We start from the raw sequence: 21,490 nt of genomic DNA, 5'->3' as shown, positions 1-21,490 counted from the left end.
CTCAGTACTTCCTTTTTGAATGGTTGCCTTTTCAGTATTTGTGTTAATATTTATCAAAGAGTTACTGCATCACATTAAACAAGTGAATTTTCCAGAAATTATGTGGAAAGTAACTCTTTTGGTGCACTTCATCTCTTCTCATCATTTCTTCCAGTGTAGAATCTGTGTAATAATGAAGTGTATTTAGTTTTTGTACTTAATACATCTTTAAGCCATAAATTTTAGTGTAAGTTAGACTATGAACCTAAATTAGCACTATTATTACATTTCATTTCAGAATTTGACAGGTGGTGTCAAAGGAGGTTTGCATATAACAGATGTTACAAATGCATCCAGGACAATGCTTATGAATATAGAAAGTCTTCAGTGGGATTCAGTACTCTGTAGGTATGTTTAATTCAGAGCTGTTCTGTGATTTTATTCCTTCAGAGTAACAAAAGTAAAAGTTGTAGAAACAAACATGAAACATATATATTTAAAAAAATAATTTATTTGGAATTAAAGAATAAATAATGCCATAGAAGGATGCGACAGTAGATGATTAGAGAGATTCATGAAGATCTCATTTACAATCAATAATTAAGGGCACTCATTTAGAAATTATCTCATAAAGTACACCTACATACACATTCTGCAAGCCACTATGTGGTGCATTACACTCGCAAATGGAGCGAGGAATAAATGACTCCATCTGCACCTCCGTATGAGTTCCAATTTGTCTTATCCTATATTTGCAGTACTTGTGTGAAATGACATTGGTGGCAGTAGAATCATTCTGCAATCAGCTACAAATGCTGGTTCTCTAAATTTTCTCGACATTTTTTTATGAAAAGAATGTTATCTTCCTCTGGGATTCACATTTGAGTTAATTAAGCTTCTCTGTAATACATGCATTTTGATCAAACGTACCAGTAACAAAAGTAGCAGCATGCCTCTGAATTGCTTTGATGTCCTCTTCTGATACAACCTGGCAGGAATCCCAAACTCTGGAGTGATACTCAAGAATGAATCCTTCTGGTGTTCTGTACATTATCTCCTTTATAGATCAGCTGCACTTTGCTAGAATTCTCTTAGTAAACTGAAGTCAACCATTTGTTGTGCCTGCTACCAGCCTTACATGCTCTTTCCTCTTCAAGTCACTTTGCAACATTATCCGTTGATGTTAGTTGGTGTGACCATGACAAGAAGCACACCACTAAACTGTATTCATACATTACAGGATTATTTTTCTTACCCATCTGCATCCCCTGAATTTTTCTACATTAGAACATGTTTCCATTCATCAAAACAAATAATAATTATGTCTCAGTCATCCTGTATCCTACAACAGTCATTTAACAATCCTATACACTACAACACCATCCGCAAACAGTCACATATTGCTGCTCACCATATCTATCAGATCAGTTATGTATGTAGAGAATGAAAGCATTCCTTTCACTTTTCCTTGTGGTACTCATGACAGTAACCTTGTCTCTGATGAACATTCACCATCCAGGACAGAGTACTATTACTGAAGAAGTCTTTGAGCTACTCACAAATTTGGGACATATTGTGTACACTCAGACCTTCATTAACAGTCTGCAGTGGGGCACCAGAACCATTTATTATATTTAAAATTAGAATGTACTCAGGAATTAGAAGCAGATTGATATTCAAGATAGTGACCTGTAATTTTACAGTCTGTTCTTTTACCCTTCTTACACACAGGAATTGTCTGTGCCTTTTTCCGGTTGCACAGGACTTTGCACTGAGTGAGTGATTCTGGATGAATGCAAACCAAGCAAGAGACCAGTGGGCCAGTATAGAAGAGTATTCTCGGTAAATCAGAACTGCAATTCCATCCTTATTTATTTTCAACTGTTTCAGTTGCTTATCAGTGCCACAGGTGCCTATTACTAGGCTCTCCATGTGATAATATTTGTGATGGTCAAACAGTGGTATGTCTGTTATGATCCTTGTTGAGTACCACACAAGAGGTACACAACAAATACTGCAGGAGGCTACCAACACACAGGAACAGTCATCTGGCATCTCTCAGGTCCATCTTTCTAGATTGCACTCACAAATCTGGACCTCTACCTGCTTCCATGCCTCTTCCTCTGGCATGTCATATGTCTGCCGATTAGAGTGGACAACAGCCAATATGGAACAGTGTCAATTGTGAGCTACTTTGCTTTCCTCTTGTACGGGCAGACATGGATATACTTCTGCTTACAGGCACAAAACATGATGTGCTGTGGACACAGTTCCAGACCAGCAATTGGACTGCGATATTCAGTGCCTACAGTCAGCTCAGTACAGTATTCTAAAGACTGCCCTCTTACGTAAGAGTCACTGTTTGTAATTGGATTGTTGATTGTTTGTGTGATAACAGTCAGTTACAGTGATACTATACACACTGCCAAAAGTCAGCAGTGTTATTTTAGATACCATTCTATTAGGTTTTGCACATAAAGTGCCATGTCAAATTATACCAAAGTGAAGTGACAGTTTGTAAAATGCTCTTAATTAATGGTATTTGTTACTTTTTATTGTGTTGCCACATCTTTGTTATATTGCTCCCTTGTCAGGCAAGTGTTTAATAATGCAATGATCACCATAAAAGAACTGTAGCAGGGAAACATTTTTTTGCTATCATGGATGTTTAGCCTGAATTAATAGTAGCATTCAGTTACGACACTCAACAATCCTGCATGAATAATTTTTTAAAAGTGAAATTTAAAAGTTCAACATTTCTTTTTATCTCTTCTGTTGCCACACAAGATTGGTCTATGAGTGAGTGAATAGAAGCCTTTGACTTGCTTAGGAATTCTTTCTAGGGCCAAAATTTTCTCGGGTTCGCAGCAAGATCTTTTGGTAATGTATGATGGTACTAGTTATATGCTTCACAAATCAGTCTTTTTATAGACACACAAATTTCCCTAACTTTTGCCTGTTGACATTTCCTTATTCTTTTTTTCAACTGAGAGAGGAGCAATCTCTTGTCCTCTCAGAATTATCTGAATTTTGTTATTCAACCACAGTGCGGCTTTTCTGTCCTTAATCCAGTTACTTGGCACATACTTCTTAAGAGAGTAGTTCACAATCAGTTTAACTTTGTTCACAATTCCTGTACGTCCATCATATTGGAAATAAATTACGTCCTTTCATTGTCTAAGTGGAATGCAAACAACTGCTTATCTGGTCTTTTGAGAATAAAAACTCTCCTAGTGTTCTTGATAAAGTCATTAACTCCAATAACTATTGCACCAACGGTATACATGGATAGGGCTTTTAGAGCCCAGAAGAGAGCAACTAGGATAATATAGAATATTAGTAAATGTCAATCCTGTAGAGAATATTTCATGAAGTATAATATACTAACAGTGTATTCATTATATGTTCTAAGGACTATACTGTTTGGAAAAGAAAATATGGAGCACAGTATAATAAATAGTGATATCCATAGTTATAATACGAGGAAGAAAGAGGATTACCACATACAATTCAGAAATAAAAAAGCAACCGATCATAATCCATTTTCTGCTGGAAGATTTTTTTACAACAGACTGCCAAATACCATAAAAATGTTAAAAGGAAACATATTTAAAATAAAATTAAAGCAGCTGTTAATTGCTAAATGCTTGTACTCCATCAAGGATTTTTAATGTTGTATGTACCTTATTTCTACTACTAAACTATATTGTTCATGTATGTACTGACTGACTATGTCCACAACTGTAAAAGTTATTATGGACAAATAAACCATTATTATTATTATTATTATTATTATTATTATTATTATGACATAATGATCACCAATCCCTGTCTCTGTACCAATGCTGTCAGTAAGATCAGTGCTATTTGTGGCTACAAGACCTAAAATAATTCCGCTATGTGTCGGCTGTTGAACTAACCACAGTACAATTTTTGGGAAATGAGTTCAGAACAACTTTACAAGATTGTCACCTGCAGTGAATCCATAGAGGCCTCAATACTTTGTGATACACCAGAAGAGGCATCTGTTCTTACTTGTATCAGCAAATCAGTTGTATATGAATGTTGATTTTTCATGCTTAGCTTGACTGCAAGTGAAAACTTGCCTTTTCCATTCACCAGGCCTTCTCTATGACCACATTGTTTCTTACATGTTGCTGTATGTGTTGGAAGTTGAAGCTGAGGACTAAGGTCATGGCACATCACTGTGGTATTGTCAGTGTAAATAAAAAGTTAGTAAAATATGAACACCTGAAATCATTAACAGTGGCATAAGCATATTCAATGAAAAATATAAAATTCAAATTTAGACTGTATCACAGGTAAGTCCTCAGACTTAGAATCTTGCTTTTTACAGGCAATGCTCTCATCAAATGGCTGTGTGAGTTGGAGCAATGATTAACACAGTGGACTCACATTCAGGATGAGTGGAATTCAAATTTTTCTTTACCTGCCTGTATTGAGATATTCATTAATTTCTCTGAATCAGTTATGACAAATGTTTTGATGATTCCCTTGAATAGGCCTTGATAAATATTTTGCTACTGCCATTGCACTCTCAGCTACTACTTCAGTGGCATAATATTAAAACCAGATATTTCTTTTTCTTTTCCTCTTTTTTTAGCAACTGGGCTGTCAAGGAAGACCTCACAACTTTTGTCTGTCATTACCACTCCCATACTTTCTGATCTCCACAGGGGTTCTCGTGCATGCCTTGGTGGTCTGTCTCGTTTGACAGGTTCTATATTGTGGAGAATGGCTTAGACACAGCATGAGGTTACTTCCAAAATTAAGTTCAACAAGAAACCAGAAGGCTGACAAACTGAAGAAGTGAGGTGCCCATGAAGTGATATTGTATCATGAGGAGTTAGTAAGATCATTGCCTCTGATGCACAAGGCTCTGGGTCAACACCATAATAGTTGGGAAGAAGGGTGTACTGGGCACTCACCCCATACTTCAAAGTCTGGGGAACAAGACAAAGTCAGTTTATGCTCCCCAGAATTCACGTAGTGATGTACGTGATCGACAAGCAGAGCCAGTAATAAAAGTTATGCTGCAAATCAGCAAATATGCAGTTATCATTTTGATTGACAGCAGTTTTTGCTTATGACTGAAGCAAACTGTTGCATCCTTGAAGTTACTATCTGTCAGATAATATTACACAAGTTCTAATTACTTCTACATTCTACCCTCATAAATTTCTGTGAAGGAGTAGAAGTTCTTGCAAACTGGAACAGATTGTTTATTATCCATGGTTACATTACAGAGAAAAGAGTGATAGTTTTTTCTGCTATGAATGCTTTAGGTCCATCCACATGGTGACCATAGAAGACCACGGAAAGAAACAGCTTTTATGAAAGAAGATTTCTATAACTGGAAAAACACTACAGAAAAGTTAAAGTACATGGGAAGGATATTTTTCAGTGAGGGTTTTGATGTAACCCTTATGTGTATTTTGAAGTTGCACTCAGTTTTTATGTATCTTGCAAGTATCATGTCTGTACTGAAAAGATATGCTGCAAACTGGTGCTATGGAGATTGTGCCAAATGATGTAGGACAAACAGGAATTTAATTTTAAGAGTGGTTAATCCTACTTTGTATACACTATATGTTACTGATGAGCTGTTCCAGTTACAGGAATCACAGTTTTTGCAGGCAAAGAGACATACGTCACATTGTTTTCAAACACGTACGAAAGAAACTCATCCAAACATTTATCAGACTCACATCATCAGTTACATTTCATGGTGGCATAATATAAAGTGACAAGAACATGAAAGTAATGTGAAACAACATGTATTGTGATCAGCAGAATTAATAACACTGTCTAGTATATATTATTTATCAAACTTTATCTCACTGAAGCCCTCCAAACACTGGCTTTCACAGATATGTTATAGTCATATTAGATCGGCACTGACTTTAATGCAAATAGACCTCACGAAGTGACTTATGTTATCTGAGAGAAAACTTTTACTACAACCAAAATAATTAATAAATTGATGAATAAATATTTTATGATTCTAAATTATTTGAAATTTTGATTACTGATCAAATTAATTAATGAGAAACAGGTGTTGTCCATGTCAGAACAAATACAGCAATAAAATATCATCAGAGTTCAGAATTTTGCAGGCATTCAAGAAAAATAGGCAACTGAAATTTCGAGGGTCTGAACTTAATGTCAATTATTTCATAATTAATTAATTTCAGATAATTCCAAGTATGTCATCAGAAAGTTGGGAATGCTGGTTTCGAATGAATGGTAACAATACCTCCTACAGTATGTTGTTCAGTAGCTCAAAATGTTTATCCAGAGTAGAAGTAATGTGTTTCAGCTATATCACATGGTTCTCAAAATTAGATGAACAAAATTGTTTCCAAGGAGCTGGATGTACAACATTAGACCTGCATTTATGACTTAAGAATGAGTTTTTTTCTTTTTGTAGAACAACTAAGTGCTGACTACCCAACACACCTCCCTGCACTATTGTTATACACATATGCTTGATGGTTTTACTAAATGGCATATGTTTAATTCATAGTAGATGAACTCAGTGAACAGGCATGTTTGCCCTTATTTGCTGTTATTTGAAAAGTAATTTAAAACTTACACTGTTCTTTAATGGAAGTTTAATGAACACTGCTTAAATTCCACTCCAAAAAGTAGATTCCGATTGATATGCATGCACAACTGTGAAAAAAGAGAACAATCAGCATAGCTTTGAAATCAGCCATAAACCTACAACAACAGACACTATCATATATCAGATTTCAACTCACCCACACTCAAAGAAGCAGCGTCCACTCAGTTACATGCTTTGTAGATTGATTGATTTATTGATCCATTTTCATCTACAGCTGCACAATGTGCAAGATATATTTGGATTTTTATGTTAATATTAACTGTTTTACATATAATATATCTTTGTACATAATAACACACATTAATATATCAATTAATGATGAATACTTAAATAAATGTTGTTACACTATATACAGAGAAATAAAATACAAATGTTCTTCTGAATGAGACTACACTGGGTTAACACAGAAATATTTAGTTTTGTAGGTATTCATTTACTGTATAAAAGCAGTGATCAATCAAGTACGACTTCAGTTTAGATTTGAAGTGACCAATGTTTTGTATGTGTTTAATGGTATCTGGTAAGGCATTTTGTAGTTTGATACTAGGATGGATAAGGCCATTTTGAAATAACTTTGTGTTGGCGCTTTGAACATGTATATCCAATTTTTGTCTTGTATCATAGCTGTGTATTGTGTGATTTTGATTGATGAGTAGTCTTTTTGTATGTAAGTTTTGCCTTAAATACATTATATTTTAAAGTATATATATGCAAGGAAGTGGTAGGATCATCCTTTTTTGAAACAATGGTCTACATGATTTGTGATTATTTACCCCCTTCCATTAGTCTTATATATATATATATATATATATATATATATATATATATATATATATATATATATATATATATATATATATATTTTGAATTTTGAATGTTTTGATGGCTTCTCCAGAATTTCCCCAGAACATAATCCCATACCAGAGGTGAGAGTGTACAACTGCATAATATACACTCTGAAGGGTGTTGTAACTGGTACAGTTTTTAATGTATGTAACACAAAACAAGAAGTACTTAATTTTTTGTTCATTTGCTCAATATGTGCTTTCCATTTCAAGTTGTCTTGTAGATGAAGTCCAAGAAATTTGGTACAGGCTGTTTTGGCATTTGTCTGTCCATATAGCTCTAGATTGGGTGATATCAGATTTTATGTTTGTTCCCATAGCTACAATTTTTTCAGTGTTTATTATTAAGTCATTGTCATCAAAGTAACATGTTAGTCTGTCAGTGGCTTCTTTTGTGTTTTTTACAAGAGTTTCTTCTGAGTTTCCTGTAATTAGAATACTCATATCATCAGCAAATTGAAATATTTTACTGCTGTCATTGCTTATGTTTAGGTCACTTACATAGAGTAGGAACAGAACAGGACCCATTACTGATCCTTGTGGCACTCCATATTTAACAGTCAGTAGCTTGGAATTATATTTCCTAATGACGTTGTACTTTTCTTGATCTATTTCCACATATTGTTCCCTGTTCTTAAGATAAGAGCTGAGCCAGTTGTTAGCTGTTCCCCTAATGCCAAGATTTTCTAGCTTGTGTAGCAATTTGTCATGATTTGTGGTGTCAAATGCCTTTGACAAATCTAAAAATATGCCCATGGTAAGTTTTTTGTTGTCTAATGCTATCAGTGCCTCTAATAGAAAGGAGTGAACTGCTGATTCAGTTGAGCGGTTTGCTCTAAATCCATGTTGAGATTCTGACAGAATGCTATTATCCTTTAAGAAGTCTGTTAGCCTCTTATTGAAAAGCCTTTCTAATATTTTTGTGAAAACAGACAGGAGTGCCAGTGGTCTGTAGTTGGAAATATCGTCTTTGATTCCTTTCTTGTATAATGGCTTTATTTTTGCTATTTTCAAACATGAAGGAAAAGTTCCTGTAGCAAAAGATACGTTACATAGGTGGGTTAAGGGCTCAGTAATCAAGTCCCCACACTTCTTTATAATGAAATCAGGTATATCATCTACACCTGCACAGTGTTTCATTTTGAGACTTTTTATTGTAACCTGTACTTCTTCTACATTTGTTGGATACAGAAACATTGATCTGCTTGAGACTTTTTTGACTCAACATAGCACCACTCAGCACACAAAACTACCAGAAAGAGGTAGAGATCATCACACAAAAAGCAAAAACCAATGGGTACAGTAGTAATCTAGTCACAAAGTTAAACAAAAAATTAAATAACAAATACAGTCAATAAACATGACACATGCTCAATCAAAAACAACAATACAAGAAAACACCACACAGAAACAAGCACATCCAGCAACAGGAGAACAATGACAAAGAATACATGAAAGAAAGAAGATTCAAGATGGTACACAAGACCAACAGGCACTAACTCATACACAGAATAACAAATATTTTCAAAAGGCAAGGTATAAAAGTTATCATTCGAAATGGATGTGTCAATCCAAAAGTACATTCAAAAAATAATTAGACATGGACATCTATCAGAAAGCAGGAATATACCATCTACAATGCAACACATGTGATGGAAGATATGTACAACAAACCACCAGAACATTCGGCACCCACTACAAAGAACATATTAGAGCATGGAAATGTGCTACAAGCTGCTCAACTTTTGCAGAATATTTAAGAGAAAATAATCACAAACCTACTACAAGAGAGAAAGACATGAAAATAGTTAGAATAAATCATGAAAAACATCTCCTAACGCCACAAGAAAATTATCACATACACAAAAGAAAGGTTGAAAGGAAGATACTACTAAATGAGCAAGTGACTGTGACTGACTACTCACAGTGTACAATGACTGATCATATAATAGACAGTAATCCCAATTGATGATCACAAATCCCATTTCTCTCCCAAAGTATAAATGTGTATGGGGAAAAAAAGATAAAATAAAAGTATGCGCGTGCGCACGCGCGCGCACACACACACACACACACACACACACACACACACACACAAATTACATTAGCACACATACAATCACAGCAAAATCAGTTAAAAGCAAACCCTGAGAAAGTTGGAGGCACCTACAGAAACAAATGATTATATACACAGAAAATGGAAGTTGAATTGTTATGTGTTGAGTGCAATGACCATAAAGAAAATTGCAACCTTCAACCAGTTTGCCATGCGAGAGAAAGATGTGTGGCTTAAAAATAATGAATGAGACACTGATCTAAAGTACTTTTCCATTTTATTACAAAAACCTGAATGAACTGTTTTAAACCCATAACCTATAAGTGCAAACAATAACCTGTATGCCCAGATGAAAAAATCATATAATATTTCAGAAGGTATTTCTGAAGATGCCTTGTAACTAAGACATCTGGGTAGCAAGATAAATAAAAAATACTTAATTTGTAGCATGCAAAAGACATTTTTCTTTTGAACTACTGTAGTTTACTTAAAAGTGCATACAAACTGCAGAGAAGTACATGGAAATCCCTCTTTCCAAGCATTTATCCCGACATGCTGGGTCTGCTGCTCTGGTTAACTGGATTTGGCATATTAATTTTATGGGGTGGCTGGATGCCCTTCCTATCACCACACCGTACCCTTACTGTATTGCTGCTCATTTCAGTCACAGCAATATAAGCTGTCCTCTTTGGTTCCTGCTCAACCACCCACTCAGAAATCACCGTATGTTTGCAGATAAACAGTCAAGTATTTATTTCATCCTTTGTTTTGTAATCAGACAGAGGTCACAAAATCGAATAAACTCATTCCTTAGAGAATGCATATTTATATGTAAGTAACATCAAATAGTGCAGAGCACAATTGTATTAGATTCATAAGAAAATACCAGACTGTTAAAAATGCTAAGATGAAAAAAAGTTGCAAATAGTGAGTGCAAACCTATTGGGTTAATGCACAAGTTCTTGCATTTATCCATAAGTTTAATAAACACATCAGATATACATAACAGAGGCTTTAGTCATCAATAATATCTTCTCCTTCACTATTTACAACTGTCTGCCAATGCTGAGGTAACTTTTCAATTCTGCTACAAAAGAAATCACTTGGTTTTGAGGCAGAGAACTCATAATGTCATGTTACAAGTGCATTTTCATCCAGAAAGGTAGTTCCTGGAAGATAGCTCAGTGAAGAGTGGAAAAGAAAAGGGCACAAGATCATGTAAATAAGGTGGGTGCAGATTGACTTCCCAACCCAGCTTCTGTGTAGTGTTTTCTGTCAGTCTAGCAGAATGTGGGCTGTCATTATTGTAGAGTAGCATCACTTCACACAGTGTTCCTGGTCACTGTTCTTGAACTGAGTCTCCAAGATGTCTCAGTTGCTGACGATAAATGGCAACAGTGATGATTACACCTCAGGGAAGCAATTCATAGTACACCATACTGTCACTTTTCCACCAGATGCATAATATTATCTTTTAAGGACGGGTGCAGGTCTTTGTACAGGGAGTTACTGCTTTGTTTGGGCTTAATCATTCCTTTCTTTTCCATATGTTAGCATAGAGACACCATTTCTCATCACAAGTAATAATACAGGGTAGAAATAATCGGTGTTCTTCATGAGCTAATTGTTGATGAGCAAGCAGAGATGCACGTGTGTCCATGCTCTGATTTTCGTGATTTTGCCTTAAAGCATGTGGTACCCATACACCCCATTTTTGAACCTCCTCCATTGAATGTAAATGTCACACAAAGATGGAATGATCATGGATATCACCTTCACTAGTTTTCAAGTATGCTGATGTGGATCATTGTAGATTAATGCATTTAAATGATCTTCCTTTACCTTTAAGATCTTCCTGAATGTGGTGAGTCAGCAATGTCAAAATGATCCTCCTCAAAATGAGAAAACCATTTTCGTCTTGTGTTCTGTCCAATGGTATTATCCCCATACAAAGTGCAAATGTTTCTGGCTGCCTCTGGGTCGCTCCTCTATTGAACTCAGACAGAAAGATACGTCAGAAATGTTCAGATTTCTCCATTTGGCACTCCATTTCCTAGTGCCCACTGATAACAAAATGATAAGGTGTAAACTCATATAGCAACAGTAAACTACAAATAAAAAATAGCAGTTAATAAATAAACCCATAGAAACTGGAATACCAACATACAAAACAAAAACATTGCAAACTTATGCACAAACCTAACACTTCCTTCAGCTCTGTGATCCATGTCCCTATCCACTACATTGTACTGAAGACATGCAGTTTTTGTCTTTTGTGTCAGTTATCATAGTATCTCTTGAAGGCTTATATCATTGAAGCATCACTGAATGACATTTAGTTATGAGGATGATGTGTTGGTGATAATCTTCAGTGAGCCATTGCCTTGAAATGGCAAGGTGCAAACTATAATATGAAACAGCTAAATATGCGAAAACCAATGTTGTGTCTGTCACATTGTGTGAGATGGTATTTTGACATCACTTCCGAATGAGCATTTTAAAGTCAATAGTGGTATGGTGCAATAGTCTGTGGCCCTTAATGGAAGTGGTATAATTATATCATTAAAACGTGCTAGAATAATCATGCAGTGCAGTGATATTGTTGGCACATTCATCACTCATAAAAGGTGTGTTTTTAAAACAACTTCATAGATACCAAGAGAAATACATTCCTTCAACATCTCTCCTTGAGTGTTATCACCTATTTTAGGCTGATAATGGAAAATGGGTAGTAAACAAGACACAGGATTTAAGATTTAGATTTGTCTCATGAGATATGGATAAAATCTCAAGAGGTGCACTTTTCATCATTTGAATCTTTTAACAAAAGGAAAGTGGAAAATGAGAAGTCTACACAGCAAATGTTTATGAAATATGTCTCAGATTCAGCTGCTGACAACAGTATAAGACATTATTATGCATATCATTGATATGGGAATTTTGTCTCTAAAAGTAAAGGCACTAGACTGCACCAATTACAATGCGGCAATAAAATTTTTGAATGTCCATCAAAAATAAATGTCATTCAGGCTGTAGATGAATCATGCTGTGTCAAAATTGTATCACCTTGTGTCAGTTGGGATTCACAAAACAGAAAAGAAAATTAAAGCACTGAATGTCACCAATAAAAGCACCATCCTTGCCATACTAGATAAAATATGAGACTTAATTTCTGACTTCAAACTTGAAAGAATTAACCTGTTAACAAGACGGGACTATAAAAATGAAAGTTGCTCGGCCTCACATTATTCTGCCAGTGGTGAGTCGTGTGCATGAAGTTGAAGGAGGTAATAGCCCATGTGTGTTATTTTACAAGACGGCAGAACACAATTAAGGAGCTGCATCTGAAGATGAAAATACAAATTTTTCGTTAATTATGATGAACAATGCAAATGACTGGATTTGTATAGATGGGCTCATGGAAACAATAATTATGATTTTGAACTGATGACATTATTGGTGTTTGATGGTATGAGACAAGGATTTCCATGTGCCTTCCTCATATCAAATAGAATGATCAAAAATACTTATTTTGCAAATAGAAACCTAGGTTGCAGTAGTTTCACCAAAAGTTTTCATGTCAGTCAGTGCAGAAACTTTCTTTAATGCGTGGCTAGTTTCAGTGGGAGCTCTGAAAATAAGACTTTATTCCCCATGCCATGTAGGCAAGGCCTGGACAAATGTACAAGATTCTGAGCACATTGTTACAGGAAGCAGACATCTTACGTTTGAAATTATGCTTCCTGTTGTATTAGTAACCTTAGAGGGCAATTCGTATACTACTGAGATTTTCACTTACCTATTGGAGAAGTGTTTCCATTACATGCATTGCTGGATGCATTGCCACAGACTGTATGCTGGGCTGAACTCAAATGTGCACATAAAAAGAATGTGTCACACTTTGAAAAAAGTTTATCTGGAGGGGAAGCTTGATAAGCATCTTGATGAAGTTGTTTTTGAGCTAGTGTCTTTTGTTAAACACAAATTGTTTGAGTGGCATATAGTGATGAAAGATATTCATTACAGGCATAAATCAAGTGGAGCAATGGACAAGGACCTCACTGTACAGGAGGATAGTGGTTAGGAAGTGCCATCTGCCTCAGAACAGATGTGTCCTGAGCACAAAACTTGCACCCATAGATATTTGTGACATGTCGATTTGAATGTGCATTGTAACATGTGAAAACATATACCAAATGAATGCCTATTATTTTCAGCCTCTGGCATCCACAGAAAATGATGGTACACTTGTCACAATCAATGAGAATCTTTTGGCACTGAATAAATGAGAAGAAATACTACACCAGGATTTGAACCATCACCCACAACAAAAGTGAGGCATCATAAAAACGTTGATGGATAGAGTAAGAAACATCAGCAAAGCAGAGCTACTTGAAGCAGAACTAAAGCATTGCTCAAGAATGGTTATTTGTTTGCTGAGGTAAAAAGAACATTAAGACCACCACACAGAAATCATAGAAATACTCAAGCACCAGGGATATCGAAAGATTTACTGCCTTCTGTTAAGGACATTACTGACCACATAGGAAAAATCTTGAAAAAGTGGAACATCATGGTAATCTACAAACCCATCTGCAAGATACAGTATCACCTAAAATCAGTGAAGGGTGCTTGCCAAATGGGAAAAGGCAGGAATTTATAGGATTCTGTGTAGTTGGTGGGGTGGGGGTATGTGGGCACTACACAAAGAATTGTCAAGAAATGACTAGAAGAGGATGAGATTGACAAATAAGCTGTTGCAAAACATGCTTTGCAGCCAGGAAACCAACATATTCATTGTCATAGGACTAAAGAACTGATAGACATAAGTGGATACCATGAAAGGCTATACAGAGAGGCCAGAGAGATTGTAAAACACCCCAAGAATTTCAGTAGGAAGGAGGAGGGCATGAAATTGAATTACATCTGGATTCTGGTGTTACCATGGGGTGATAGCAACAGTGGATGATGGGAGTTGTCAATGGCCAATTGTGCAAAGGTATCCAAAACGTGATGATGTCACACCACTGTGCTGAAGTATGCAGAAGAGGGATTTTGCTGCAGTCAGTAGTGAGCCAGGATGTGAATTGGACATTCAAAGAAGTTACGGTCCCCCTTGAAAATGTCCTCTGCAGATGGGGACAAAACATTGGGTTTTAATGTGAAATCCATTCAATCACAGCATAACAGGACAGAACATTTTATTGATTGTGACATTTCCAGCTGTAAAAGTTTACATTTTTCACTAGTGCTAAGTAGGCTATATACATCTTTCTAGTGTCCTAATACAATTCATTCCTCATTTATTAGTTCTCAGTTTCTTTTTCATTCATTAGTCCTATAGTTTAACTGTGAATACCGTATTTACCCGAATCTAAGCCGCACTCGAATCTAAGCCGCACCTGAAAAATAAGACTCGAAACAAAGGAAAAAAAGATTTCCCGAATCTAAGCTGCACCTGAAATTTGAGACTCGAAATTCAAGGGGAGATAAAAGTTTTAGGCCGCACCTCCAAATCGAAACAAAGTTGGTCCATTGTAATATGAGACACAATTTAGGTCGAATGAATGACGATACAGCTACAGTAGTTTGGTTCAAGTCGTAAGCTTTACCAGGTAGCCATTGCTATGCGTCAGGCGCTCCGTCCGTATTTATACGGGTACCCTTCCTTTTTCACGTGCTTCGTCTGGTTTGAATCGATTGCTTATTTTGTTTGATCTGATAAGTGCCGTTTTCTCTGTTATAGGTGTTTACGTCACTCTAAGCTGAAAATGCATCACTGTACTGTGTCATGCATTGTTTGTCGCATTCTGATAGTGCGTGTTTACGGTCTGTCGCCGTTCGCGGCATGGCTTGCTTTTGTGCGCGCTACCGCCGCTTACAACTAAAAAGAGGCGAATCGTCTCATTAGTGAAGCAATGTCAAGAGACTGCTATTTGTTGTTACTTACACTGCTGCTTTCTTTGAGAATGATCAACAAGAACCAAATAATAGGCTGCGTATGATAGAACATGTTCTGAACGAGAGTTAGGCGAAAATTTTTCTCCGTTTGAAAATCTTTGCGGCCGCTTCCTTAGTACATCAAATTCTGCACAGAAATTAGAGTCATCTTAGATTTAAAAATCTAGTCAGTTGCCGTGGTTCATTTCTGACTGTATCACTAAGAATAATACGAATATAAACAGACACGATAAGTGTATTCTTCCGCGTTTGCTGTTGTCTCACTCTAGTTTCGTAGTTTATTAGGAAGACAGGATTTAAATGAGATAGCAACAAACACGGAAGAACACATGGCAAAATGTTTATATTCGTATTATTCTAATGGTGAATGGTGAAGAGAATACTGCTTGTGATTCACATTTCATCAGGTTACTATTAGCAACCATCTCTTCTCACAGGTAGGAAAAAATTCAGAACGTAGAGTTGGCCATATTGAAAAACATCCCAAACAGTCTTGCCAGTCGGATTTTTGTAGTACATTGAAATTCTAATACATTCGAAGATGAACAATACGGAATTTGTATTTACTTCGTTCGATAATGTTTGAAAATGCAGTGGTCGAAACTCGGGGCGGAGAAAAAAAAGCTCGTCTTCCACCTTTTTTTTTATTTATTTACTGACGCAGAGGTTTTGGCGCCAGTATTTATCTTTGTGCCTACAAAGCATGTCTGTGTAGCGCTACATATATTCGACGGCAGAAGTTAGTTGTGGCGGCACCTACCAACATTTTTCAGAACTTCCGCTTGCTTTGCACTCGATTCTAAGCCGCAGGCGGTTTTTTGGATTACAAAAACTGGAAAAAAAGTGCGGCTTAGATTCGAGTAAATACGGTATTTACACAGTTTGTTTTGGGACCTTGTGTTTCTGTAGAAATGTTTCCAATAGTGGCATTGCTGATTACCATAACTCTTCGTATAAATTGTATGAAGGACAGTTGGATTTTATGAAATGACAAGGGATTTGAGTATAGCTGCCATGAACATTTAAATTAAAATGTCCACTTAGTATTACCATGTGTCATTCCATTTATAACTTAAAAATCCCTGTAACTGTTTCACAAATACCTCATAATCATATGGTGCCCAGCGTATTGCAACTATTATTATGAACTCCCAGCCAATTTTACTTCTGCAACAAAAGTTTCAAAATGCTAATCACTCAAAAATTGGAGGTGCCAATTCTTTTTATTTTGATATCACTTCTTAATGTATTTGGCAACTACAGCCTCACTTCACTGTTCAGTGTGGTTCTTGGTCTCTGAATAACTATAAACTCTAATGTAAAGTTCTTACTCAACATGGGCAAAACAAAGTGAAACTAAACTACACAACCCTGCAGTAATTAGACAATAGAATCACAGTCATATTGCTACACAGATCCCATGTGTTCCATACTTTGGCCAGATTTCCATGCAATCACTAACTGATAACTGTGATTTGCTCACATGTATGATGTACAAAGCAATCACACGCCCATCTAATGGTCTGCTGTTTTGATTAACTTTTCATGGTAATTGCTGGTTACTTTACAGAATATATTACATTGCTGATGCCAAGTGGAATGTGAACATCTTTCCAGTGTGCTAATGGAGTTTGTTTTTCATTCATTAGTTCTCAATTCATACTTTTCTTTGTTTATAGAAAAAAAATGTTCTGAGGCTGTTACTATATGCTGTTTGTGCTTGTTTCTTTCACCCTCAGTGATAACCGTTATTTACTACAGCATAGTTTGAAAAGTAACTCAGTGTATTCCTGAAGCACACTGCTTGACAGTAAGATAGTAACAACCAAGTCATCTTGATATCTCAGAGGTTGCTCTCTTAACACTCAGTTGTGTCATTGGCATATTGTTAACTGTTAGTGTAAAGGAATCTTATTTGTAATGCATGTACCTTTCTTATTATCCTGACAATAAATCCAAAACCACAACCTATTGTTGTAATCCATCATGGTGGTCAGACATGTGTATAGGACCTATGATGTAAAGTGACTGTCAATTCTCTTCCCCATATTTCAGCTCTCTGGTTTTAGTTGTGTGATAAATCCACAGTAGCAAGCTCACTGGAAGAATGTCATGTAGTAGCAACCAGTTACTGAGTATTGCCTAAGGAATACTGGACCTGTTATGCACATTTGCTTATCTCACGGTTTTCACAATTTTGATGACAGTACTCGTACTGCTTCTCTTGTCCCAGAACACCACTGTTTATTTACCCCACACTCATTGCCATTATTACTTGTTTATTATTTCCTTTGAAATCTGTATTTCCTTTAAAATTTCCTGACAGATTAAAACTGTGTACCACACCAGGACTCAAACCTGGAACCTTACCTTAATGGGCAGTGTTCTTGCTGATAACTGACTTAACAGGAATGTGACTCATAGTCTTCCCTCAACTTCACTTCTGCAATTACCTCTCTTCTGCTTTCCAGTCATATGAATAGACAGGCAGGAGAGGTTATGTGAATTCTCTTTTTTACCTTTTTTTACTGTATTAGTGTTAAAAGGCCTTTGCTTTTTCACTTTAACAAGAGTAACTATTGATACATACATACCACTTTATAACAACAGTAACTACTGATACATCAAAACAATACCATGACCCTGAGAAAGGGTGCTGACGACCACACTTTTTAGTCCCCAACGATTGTAAATCCATCCATCCAGTCTTCACTGAAGGCAGCGTATCTTGCTGCACTAACACTTCTGGAGGGAAGAAGGTTGTAGAGAAATGCTGTAGCCACAGTCTAGGGGACTGATTTCAACCTGCAGTGGAGTGTGTGCTATTTTGAAACTTCCCAACTAATCAATATGCCTATTGTATGCTGGGTTGGTACTCGAACCCAAATTCTTGTCATTTGTGGACAGTGCTCTTTCCTTTGTTTGAGGGTTCTGTGTAACTTGCTGCTGAACACAGTAAATGCACGTACATTCAGCATAGCTAGCTTCCTCCCCTCACAACCTTACATTTTTATACCCATATTATTCATTTCTGTGAATACTCAAGATCAGGATTTTCAGTTTAGAAACTTCAACTAAAATTTTAATTTTCTTTGTTGCTTATTTGTTCATATTTCCAGTACAGTGTAGCATATAAATTGTAGTGAATTGTAACACGTAATAAAGAAATGTTTTAGATTTAAAAATAATGGAAACTTTTACAATCATTTTATGTTTTATAGGTATATGCAAGTACCTAAGGAAATTCTTCCTACTATTCATAGTTCATCTGAAATATATGGTTATGTAGCAGAGGGACAATTGAAGAATATTCCAATATCAGGGGTGAGTTCAACAAATGTTAAATCAGTAGCTGTTTTATAACTATGGTGCAGCAGTAAAAGTTTGTTTACCTTCTGATAAACAATTATTTGTGTAATGGTGAAAATGATCTGGTGTACTGAGCAGTCTGTGAATATAACATCTTGAATGGATTCAAATGACATTTTAGTGTTTTAATAAGCAAGGCTAGTGTCAACATTGTGAGAGCAATTTGTAAGTTTCTGCAATAAGTATTACAATATCTAGTTCTGCACAGTAATTTTAGTTATGAAGGGGAATGGTTAGTAAGTGAAGGATGAGGCTAGACTATTTCCTAGAAAGGGGAAAGGACGAAAAAGACTAATGAGGATAATTTTGGAGAGACTATGATCCCTTGTGGCAGCAAGAGCTAGTGAAAAGTGAAAGGCAGAGAAGAAGAGGGAAAGGGGTGAGGATAAATTTCCATGGGAGAATGCAAGACAAGAAACTGTTGGAAGCTGGTAAGAACTTTAGGTATTTGTACTGATCAGAGACAAGAATCAAAATCTAAATTGTATCTAGAAGTGAAGTCGAAGGAAAATGATAAATATCATGAGTAAATGGGGATAAAAGGAAAACAGATGTAGAATGGATAGTATTGATCAGTAACAATAAACTCTAATTACTAGTATATCAGCAATCATTCAGGTTATGTGGAAAATAAGAGCATTGTTAATGTTATAGTCATAACTCTACAGCTCAGAAAACAAGGAAAAATAAACAGTTTAAGTTGTGAATATTAGCAAGTGAATGTATGGGACTGTTACTAATAAAACATGGCAAGCTTGAAATTCAAGAAATGGCAGTACTCTGAAAAATGCTTGTTGGAAAAATGTAAGCTACTGTGAAATTGCCAACACTTGTGATAATTATTAGTACAATGTAACTTTGAGATCACTTAAGGAGAGGGTGAGGGTGTTGTGTTATTTGCCACATGTGCCTTCTGGGTCATTTCAAATATAGTGAACACCTCAGGGAACTTGAACAATTTTGGCTGCCTATGTGTTGCTGAACTTGAGGTTCCTGAGTTGGGTGCAGATGAGTGCTGACAGTTGCCTTTTACTGCAACCTATGAGATTGCCGTAGAGATCACTGTTTGGTGTGACAGTGGAACATTGTGCGTCAGGGAAAGCAAAGATTTTGGCTTAAGTGTCTTTTATTTGATAGTTTCATTTTCGACGGACCATTTTGCATGATAAATTGTAATGACGTGGGATGAGTCAGTTTACATTCCAATTGCAAATTCATTTGTACATTCGGCTACATGCCAAACTTTTTTTTGTAAATATACAGATGTGAGTCAGTAAATCCTATCCATAGCCTTTTACACATTAAAATAATAGAAATTCTTCTATGGAATAGAAGGAGTTGTCAAGGGGAAACTTCTTCAGTTTGTATTCAAATTTTACTTTTCTGTCTGTCAGACATTATATATCACCCGGTAAGCGAAAAAAAAAAAAAAAATAAAATAAAATAAAATAAAATAAAATTAGTTGCAACATTTTGCACCCGTTTTTCTGCTGAAGACAGCCTTCATGTTGAGCAATGAAGTCATTTTTCCTTCTGGTGTTGTAGTTATGTACATCATTGTTCTTTTTGTACTGCAGTGGATTATTTATAAGCTAATAAATACATATGAATAAATTGTCAGAATGTCCAACTCCGTAAATAGATGCCTACAAGATGGTTGTAGGTGGGCACCACATATTATTATTACAGCACATTTTTGAGCTACGAAGACCTTTTCTCCTTAAAGATGAGTTACCAAAGAACATTATTCAATATGACATTACTGAATGAAAGTATACAAAATATGTAAAATTACTGATTTGTCTCTACCACACATGTGCCATGTTTCTAAGTACAAATGTGGCTGCACTAAGTTGTGTTAGGAGTTCTAAAGTGTGCTTGTTCCTTTTTTCAAGAATATTGAAGTTTCCAGCTTATTTTTGTTATTTCCTTATCATGTATTACACCTATTACACCTAGAGGTTCAGAACTTAATATGTAAATTTTTAACACTGAGGGTAAAATCATCAACAGAAAACCACTCAATGATACTTTTAAGAACATTATTTACCATTTCTTCTGTTTTTTGAGATATGCTTGGATTGATTACAATACTAGTGTCATCTGAAAAAAGACCTATTTCTGCTTGTTATATATTAGATGGAACATTGTTTACATTTATATGAGGAACAGTGGTGGACCTAAGATTGAGCCTTGGGGAACCCCATACATGATTTCTTCCCAGTCAGAATAATGTCCCCAGACTGCATTGGTTGAATTACAAAGTACAACTTTCTGCATTATTTTGGTTAGATATGATGTTGTCTATTGGTTAGCTATACCATCAATCCAATAAACCTTCAATTACCTTGCATAATACTGTGATTCACTCAATCAGATGTTTTAGATAGGTTGCAGAAAATACCAAATGGCACTGTTGTATTGTTTAATGCTTGTAAAATTTGGTGAGTAAAATATGTAAATGACATTTTCAGTAGATTAACTCTTCTGAACTTCAAACAGTGATTTACTGAGGATATTATTGTTGCTCAGGTGAGATACTATTCTAGAATACATCACCTTCTAAAAAATGTTGGAAAATGATGTGAGCAGTGAAACAGCTTGGTAGTTATTGACATCTCTCTTATCAAG

The 21,490-nt window shown here is 35.8% G+C and overlaps 1 protein-coding gene across 1 annotated transcript in view; it reads left to right on the top strand.

Annotated features, from left to right (window-relative positions):
• Positions 1 to 21,490, top strand: part of LOC126155594 (glycerol kinase-like) — a 188,905-nt gene that overhangs the window by 26,406 nt on the left and 141,009 nt on the right. The window contains exons 4-5 of the mRNA XM_049916239.1: positions 278 to 387; positions 18,712 to 18,814. Coding sequence (XP_049772196.1) covers positions 278 to 387; positions 18,712 to 18,814 — 213 coding nt within the window. The remainder of the gene's footprint in view (positions 1 to 277; positions 388 to 18,711; positions 18,815 to 21,490) is intronic.

The sequence above is a fragment of the Schistocerca cancellata genome, chromosome 2, assembly GCF_023864275.1.
Source record: "Schistocerca cancellata isolate TAMUIC-IGC-003103 chromosome 2, iqSchCanc2.1, whole genome shotgun sequence".
Lineage (NCBI taxonomy): Eukaryota > Metazoa > Arthropoda > Insecta > Orthoptera > Acrididae > Schistocerca > Schistocerca cancellata.
Note: the sequence above shows the minus strand (reverse complement) of the source record. Positions and strands in the feature narration are given on the sequence as shown.